The sequence below is a fragment of the Gossypium hirsutum genome, chromosome D01 (assembly GCF_007990345.1).
Source record: "Gossypium hirsutum isolate 1008001.06 chromosome D01, Gossypium_hirsutum_v2.1, whole genome shotgun sequence".
Taxonomy (NCBI): domain Eukaryota; kingdom Viridiplantae; phylum Streptophyta; class Magnoliopsida; order Malvales; family Malvaceae; genus Gossypium; species Gossypium hirsutum.
This window is the reverse complement of record NC_053437.1, coordinates 7,489,950-7,498,083: the sequence shown is the minus strand read 5'-3', so window position 1 is coordinate 7,498,083 and position 8,134 is coordinate 7,489,950. Positions and strand designations below refer to the sequence as shown.

Here is an 8,134-nt window from a genome sequence, read left to right as displayed (position 1 = left end):
TTTTCAAAAAGTGTCAAATCATTTTTTTAACCGAAATGCTAACTAAAACATTAATTTTCATGACACTCACATGCACTTCATAATGGCATAATACTATTTGTCTTATAAAAATTAACATGAATTACCATTCAGGATACCATGTTTAAAAATTAACGTTTTAATCGATATTTTTATTAAAAATAATAACTCAACTCTTTCTAAAAGATTAATGATCAAATACGATTCTTTTGAAGAGTTAAATTTAAGTCAAAAAAGAAAAAGAAAAGTCTTAAGTAAAATCTTCAATTTATTAAATAGCAGTTAATTCATCTAATCTAATGATTGTGAATTGTATGGTATAGATGTTGTGAGAGGTGTTTATTATTGAAGAACCTTCACATGGATTCACTTCATTTCAATTTTCAGCATAAATATCAAATTATGGCATTCAAAAAAAAACCCTTTACAGCAAAAACAATAGGGATTCTTTCTATTTATTCCTTTGTTTTCAGCTCAACAACATAAAATCATTATCCAAAGCCGTACAAACCGGCCATCGAAACGTTACATAACACAATGATAAACAAGATATCTGGACAAATGAGGAAAGAAAGAGTAATGCTCCCAAAAGAAAACCATGTCATCAGTAACCAAAGCAAACCTATCAGTTCTATCACCGAAATGCAGTTATAATCCCTCCCATTATTGAGGTAAAAAAGGGAAACACGAGTAACTGTTGAAGAAGCAGTACTGCCAAGGTCTCCAAATAACTTAACTGCTTCAAATGGCAGGCTTCAGTGTAATACCGTGCGAAACCAATGTTACTAGATGCCAACCTAGCAGAAAAGTTCAACGTTCTACGATGGCCGAGAGAAGGTTAGCCAAAAGCCAGCCTTAGCATGGTCATTAGCAAATTTCTTCAGTATGTAGCAATAATTAAGCTGGCAAATGAATCAAGATTGTCAGCGGCACATATACCATGTCAAAAATGACAATCAAAAACCTAAAAGAGTTAGCTAATAGAAATGTACACATTTTGAATTCTAAGCCATTCGTTTTCTTTATATCCAATTCTCTGCTGCTTAGGTTTAAAATTTTAAATAAAAGGGCCAAAGAGATTAACCTCCACGCGAAATCGATTTGTAGGAATGACAACGCCAATTCCAGCTGAACTTCTGAATGAGCCTATGAACTTCTGCATGGAGAAACTTCGGAACTCATTCTCTGTTAACATGGCAACATTTCCAGCATAAGCAAAGACATGTGCATGGATTCCCCCTCTAAACCACCTAGTTGGAAGGTCAAATGAAAGGTCTGCTAGAGCAGTAACAGTAAAGTTTCCTCCAAGAGAATCCCTACTAGCCACATCAGCGTTCTCATCATCAATCTGTCTTTTAGGTTCATAGGGACTCGTTGCCCTTGTCTTAAATCCCCATGATGCTTTTGGCCCTCCTAAAGCACAAACTGGAGATAGATTGCCACCTAAGAAGAATCTTTCTGGTATGGATGTAGTCCTGTTTAAGAACCCACTCCCCCATGGAAAAATAACACCACTACAAATCCCAAAATTAAGAGCTGCATGATAAAATCCAAGAGGGATAGCACATCGAAGATCAAACTCCTGTTAGAAAATCAGGTGAGTTGTAAAAGTAAATTGACAGCAAAATAGTACAATAGCAAACAGCTAGTGTATATAACAACAATGATCACATGAAAGGTCTACAACAAAAAGAAACCAAATATAAGCATGAAAAACAGTGGCAAATTCACATGGTCATTTGTATTCATACACAAAATTCAGATACTAGAAACCCAGAAAGATAAGCTGAGTCTAGATAAGATGCTTTTATGCCAGTAATTAAATGGCAAAGCCAGTATTCCACATCAAGGGAAACAAAATAAGACATTATTTCCTCGTAAAAATAAACTAACTTAGCACATTAAAGAAGAAAAGCCCCACAATACCAAAACTTCCATCCAGCAGTCAATTGCACTAAACTTCCATCTAGCAGTCAATTGCACCATTAATGCTCACACTTCTAGAAAAAAGCTTCCTGAAGGTTTCGAATAAAAATATGGAGTTCATGAACACAAATAAAAGAACATGCATATACAAGGATAGATAATAATTCCTAAGCCTAACACTCTTCCGTCTACTTCACATGAAAACATAGCACACAAAAGCTATTCTACATCAAAGCCTAAACTCCAAACTGATAACAGTATGACAAAATACATTCAACTTAACCTGAAATAAGAAGTCCATGCTTAGTATCAAACCTGGCGCAGGAATCTTAAGCTTTGACTATCAGGTGCAAGGCCACCAATATGAGTTTTAGCAATAAAAGCATATCCTTTAGTTGGCCTCACAGGAGAATTTCTCTTGTCAATTTTTAATGTATACTTCAAGGATGAAAGATAATCATGTCCAAGCTGCATCTTTACAGATGACGTCATTTGAGATGGATCTATCAAGTTACGCCATGCAAGGTGGTACTCCAAGTTGTGAAATCTATTCGAAAATAAGCCAACAGAAAGTCCAACGGAACGCTCTTTGTAAGAAGAAAAGGTCAGCAAATCTTGGGTCAACAAGTATGCACGAACAGTCATAGGAGCTACCAACGTTTTCAATCTGGGCAAATATACACCAGCACTTACCTCTGCTGTGCGGTCAAAACCGTAAGCAATTGAACCATCCCATAGATCCCCAAACCCTAACAAATTCTTGTACTTGATGGATCCTTCAACTGAGGAAGATTTAGCCTACAAAAAGATCAGACAATTATAATTCAACAAAACAGAAATACAGCAATATATACATATTCCATAACATATGTTTCTTTTATTTGTAACCTTCTGCAAATGTAAATTAGCTAAGAATTCCCAAACTAGAATGGTTAAAAAAATGCTAAAGAGTGAGCATATCACAAAGTAAGAATTTTACAATAAGACTAAATCAGAAATCCAGATTCAAGTGTTGTCAACAGCACAAGGCGCACACAAGGTGCTAGAATCCTTATATTGCCTCAGGTGCACGACAAAAAAAAAAAAAAAAAAGCGCTAGCCTGAGTGGAGCAAAGCACAATACGTTTATGTACAAGTTTTTGCAAGTCTGTGCGTGTATATATATAAAACTTAAGATATATAGTAAACTCTAATATGTTATCTAGTTTATCCATGAAACATGCAATTTTTTTATAGGTCAATATGCATGATTTCCATATGGTCAATGTTTGTTGTTGAACAGTGTTGTCAAGGGCACAAAGCGCACTAGGCAGCAGAACTCTAACATTGCCTCAGACACAAGGTGCAACAAAAAGTGCTAGCCCGAGTGAAGTAGAGCGCAATACATATATGCATGAGTTTACTTTTTACAAGTCTGTGTGTATATATAATATACAAAGCTTAAGATATATAGTAAACTCTAAAGTGTGGTTTAGTTTATCTATGAAACATGCAGTTTTTCTATTGGTCACTATACATGATATCCTTTTGGTCAGTGTCTGTTGTTGAATGCTCATACATTGAGAAGTATAGAGTTCGATATGATCCCTTTCTTACTGGTAAACGGAATATGAAATGAAAACAGTGAAAAATAAAAGGATTTAAAGAGGAATTCAATCAGCCGGGCCTTTATTACACGCCTATCGCCTTACAAAAAAGCGCACCTAGGCGCACGCCTGATTGAAATGGCCTCCCCTGGATAAGTCTGAGGTGTTTTTGTTGAGTAATACTAAGGCGCAGCAACACTCATTCAATCTCTGTAACACATCTCAACACCAAACTCAGAAGACCTAAATTTTAAGATTTAAGAGCTTAAGCTTACTTCTACCTTAGTTTAGACCAAAATTTGGCTCTTTTATCCCAATTAAAATGCAACGGCAAGCATTTTTTTTCTAAGGAAAGAAACAATTTTAATAATTTTTATCGCCTTTTCTATCTAAAATTCTACCCAATTACATTAATATATTCAGAATAACTCAATCACCAGCAAAAGAAAAGCTAAGCAAATGTACCTCAGCATTCGTATAAGCTCCAATCTCTCCAGATACCCGATTCCTCGCTTCCTCGACCTTAATAATAACGTTGACGCTCCCGGGAATCTCCGGCGGACCTGAATCGAGCGTGATCGCAACCGAATCGAAGAGACCGAGGGATTTCAGCCGCGAATTCACAGCGTCCGATGCTCGCAACAGGTCCTGCATCGTGGTGGCTTTCTTCAAAGCCTCTGACGCCTGGGTTTCGATTATGTAGCCTTTGGTCTTCATGTTCCCTGTGATGATCACGTTGTGAACGTGAATCGGAACGGGGCCGGTCAACATACGTCGGACTAGTGTGTCCATTTTCAGCTTCACCGCGCGGGGAGTGGCGGGTTCAAACAAGACGTCGTCGTTTTCATCTTCGTCTTCTTCGTCTTCGTCTTCATCTTCATCGTCTTCTTCAATAGCGTCGTCTTCATCGTCATCGTAATCTTCACCGTCGAGATCAATGGCATTGCCGGGTTGTAGGGTTTCCGGGTCGGGTATCGGGTCACTTCCGGGCATTGGTGGAAATTACAAGAAGCGAACGAAGCGCGAGTGAGGAATTGGGGGCTGAAAGAGAGTATTACTGGCCCATTGCCAATCATGCGTTTTTTCTTCCTTTTTTTTTTTATTTTCTTTTTAAGATTCACTTTTATTTTATATATATTTCTTAATTTTAAAAAGATTTTTACATAATTTTTTTGGATGAATTAAAATATTATTAAATTCTAAATTATGATTAAATTTTAAAAGGAGTTATAATTTAATTATCGAACTATTCAAAAGTTTTCAGTTAAGATATTAAATTGTTAAATTTGATGATATATACAACTTTCTATGTTTAGACTCTAAACACCAAATCCTTTCTACAATTTAATCTCTTTTCTATGAAACGGCTTAAGCATCACGAACTAAAATTCAAATAATTTTTTTCTCTAATTTTCGACACTAACTGTTAAATCGATTTAGATATAAGATACGTTCTACTCGTCGATGGGTTCTGATCCACCCTGGTCATCAAACATCTATAGGAGTTCACTTGCGGAACTTTAAAAAGAAAAAATAAGTAATTTAACTAAAAATTTTCACGTAATTTAGTAACTAAAAACATAATTTACTCTAAATTTTTAATACATTTACAATTAAATCACATATCTTTTACAATTAACTAGTCATGAAATATATTCTATTATATGGGCAAAAATTAAACCCTTAATCTCATTATTAAAGAATAAGTTGACCAACGAAATACATAAACTAAAATCATGTTGTGATCATGTTTAATTGGAATGGGTTGTGATGTGGAATGATGATGATGTTTTCCGGAAGTGTGATCATGATCAATTGGAATTGATTGTGATGTGAAATAATGATGATGTTTAAAGTGGAAAATCATAATATCTATTGGGACCAAAGGACAGTTTGGATCACAAACGCATTGATTTGGATATTTGGGTACAACATTAATAAATTGGAATTAAGATTGAAATTATAATAAGTTTAAGTATGTTATTTGCTCATTATTTACAATCCCAAAGAAATTAAACCAACACCACCAACATATAACATAGAAAAGTACCCAAAGGAAAACCAACAACTAGGATGAAAAACAGAAGAAACCCTAGTGTTTGTCTAGAGCTTTGGAACAACATAACCATGGCATCTTTCTTATGTTTAATTTTGCTTCTCTCTCTCTTTAATGGGAATCCCAGTGATCAGTCCAATTGGTTGCACTGCCCACTCGTGGAATGCTATTAACTCTAGTGTAAACATCAACCTTGAAATTAGCACCACAAATCACTCCTTCACTGTCTACCCTTGGCATTGCCCTGATTTTGTTCATTGGATGCTCAAAGCTCATCAGCCCCCCTTCACTGTGGAACATGAATCCTGCAACCCACACAAACATCCCCAATCAATCCTTTCTTAGGTTAACTAAATTCAACCAAAAAAACAAAAAAAAAAAGAGCCTGTGAAGTACCAGTTGGGAAAGGAGCAAAGGATTTGGCACACCCTTCTTTAATGACATCTAAATCATCAGATATGACCACAGAGCCATCAGCTGCAATTCCCCAATACAGCTTCACCCCACCATCAGACCCCAGTGCAGCAAACACGGTTCCAGTCTTGCTGTCATAGATCACAAAGGCAAAGCTTCCTTCAAGATCCTTAACAACCTGATCAGCAGGGTATGGACCCCTATCCCTCAGCGTCCTATATGCTTCAATCACAAACATCGCCTCATTGCTCCCTTTGGAAAGACCATATTGTCTATTCAGCATAAATAGATTGTTCAAGCTCCCTAAGAAGAGGCAGTATATGTCATCAAACCCACAAAACAACCTGCAAACAAAACTGTAAACTATTGATATCTTTTCTTTCATAATAATACCAGCAATTAATTTTCCATACAAAACTTTACCTCTGATGAACTGAAGCAGCACGTTCATGGCGGACATAAGCCAAAACAGCAGCGTTGCCAAAGCTCATGGAGAAAGTGTTGTGAGGGTGATGAGATAGGAAATCATTTAGGGTTTCTTCAGGCTGTTTAGGCTTCTTGGTAGATTTATGAGAAGCTGGACTATTCAGCTCCTCTGGTGGATTAGCAAATGCCTTGTGAAAAATAGCCAACATGATCTTCAGAGCAAATTGATGGCAGATGAAATGGAAGTAGAGATGGGAGTTTGAAGGGTTGAATCACCATTTATACTGTGAATCATTAAATGGAAGTAGTAAAAGTTAAACTGGTGATGGATAAGGATTCTCGGACCCCAATGTATTCTTATCTTGTTCTGAAATTTCTTTAGTTTTAGTTATTTTACTGACAACAATTATTATATTTTGTCTGAATGTGAAAAACTGCTGCTTTCTTTTCCTAGCTGCTATCATTGAGGGCTTCTTTTGTCCTTTTCTATCTAATTTGACTAGTAGTTAAGGTTAAACTTCCATTATTGAGATTTTTTTGTTGATTTTCCAGAAGCAAAATAACACCTTAATTGGATGAGCTCAAACTCAATGAATTTCAAGATTTAATGTATTAAAATGTTAAACTATTGGGAAAAGTAGGACATGGTTTGGTAAAACCTGATGTTGCAGCTAGGAAAAAGAAATTTAATTATTTATAGTGATCTGTGGATTAACCATTAATGGCACACTGTATTTCACTTTTTTTCATTGGTTTAGTTCTGGGGAAAAAACAATAAACCTTATCTCTTTTCTTTTTCTTTTTCTTTTTCTTTTTACACCCTGTGGGTACTCATTTATGTATCTGTCATGCTTCTATACATATCTGTTTTTTTATCTCTCTATTTTTAATAATTTATTTAATTAAATTTATCGGACTATTTTTTTATCTTTTTATTTTAATAATTTATTTAATTAAATTTATCAGATTGATTAAACTAGAAAATGGTAGTATGATCGGTTCGATCATCGATTTAATTTTGAAATCTTAATGATCATACTTGAATTTTTTAAGTAGATGGATTTAGAAAAATATATTATTTTAACTATCATTAATTTTCAAATTACTTAATTCAAAAATCAAATTAAAACTCTACCATTGATGGCTCTTCCAAACTGATCACTTTATAACACATATCTCAATTGGGAGAAAAATTGTTATCTGATTGAGACATGTAGCACCATGAAAAGCAAACGGAGAGGCAACCGCGAATGACCCTCCACCTTAAATAGTCATGACAATCACTCAGTAATCGACTACTCGTATGCCTTATGTCACTAATTGGAAGGGGAAGGGGGGAACCACCCATCCTTCACTACCTGGTTGACCCTTCTATTAGGCCACCCACTATTAAAGATGCATTCTTCTCGAGAGAGGAACACCTAAAAGCCACTGAAATACCTCCAAAATACAACATAGAAAGGAGACTCTTCTCTCCTCTCAAAACCCTAACATACTAAGCTTCCATACTCCTCTACACTATTCTCCTGTTTTTTCGACCCTCGACCCAGAGAACGAATCAATTTTCCATCAACAATTTAGCTATTTAAAAAATATTAAATTATGGAAAAAACCCAACATTTATGTATATATCTAAAATCTAATTAATAATTTATTGTTAAATAATAATCCAGATTAAATTAGATGGGAAGTGACCTCCCCTGAATGA

General features: G+C 35.4%; 2 protein-coding genes across 2 annotated transcripts; both read right to left on the bottom strand.

The window, feature by feature from the left end:
• Nucleotides 1-441: 441 nt before the first annotated feature.
• LOC107917861 (uncharacterized) lies at nt 442-4,646 on the bottom strand. The gene is made up of 4 exons (XM_016847226.2): nt 3,996-4,646; nt 2,260-2,742; nt 1,103-1,600; nt 442-920 (listed from the first exon to the last, which is right to left on the bottom strand). The coding sequence occupies exons 1-4, from the start codon at nt 4,521-4,523 to the stop codon at nt 837-839; spliced, it is 1,593 nt and encodes a 530-aa protein (XP_016702715.2). The 5' UTR covers nt 4,524-4,646; the 3' UTR covers nt 442-836.
• An 838-nt stretch (nt 4,647-5,484) lies between these two features.
• LOC107917970 (stem-specific protein TSJT1) lies at nt 5,485-6,805 on the bottom strand. The gene is made up of 3 exons (XM_016847426.2): nt 6,424-6,805; nt 5,983-6,344; nt 5,485-5,891 (listed from the first exon to the last, which is right to left on the bottom strand). Exons 1-3 carry the CDS (start codon nt 6,633-6,635, stop codon nt 5,698-5,700), a joined length of 768 nt encoding a protein of 255 aa, XP_016702915.1. The 5' UTR covers nt 6,636-6,805; the 3' UTR covers nt 5,485-5,697.
• Nucleotides 6,806-8,134: the final 1,329 nt, after the last annotated feature.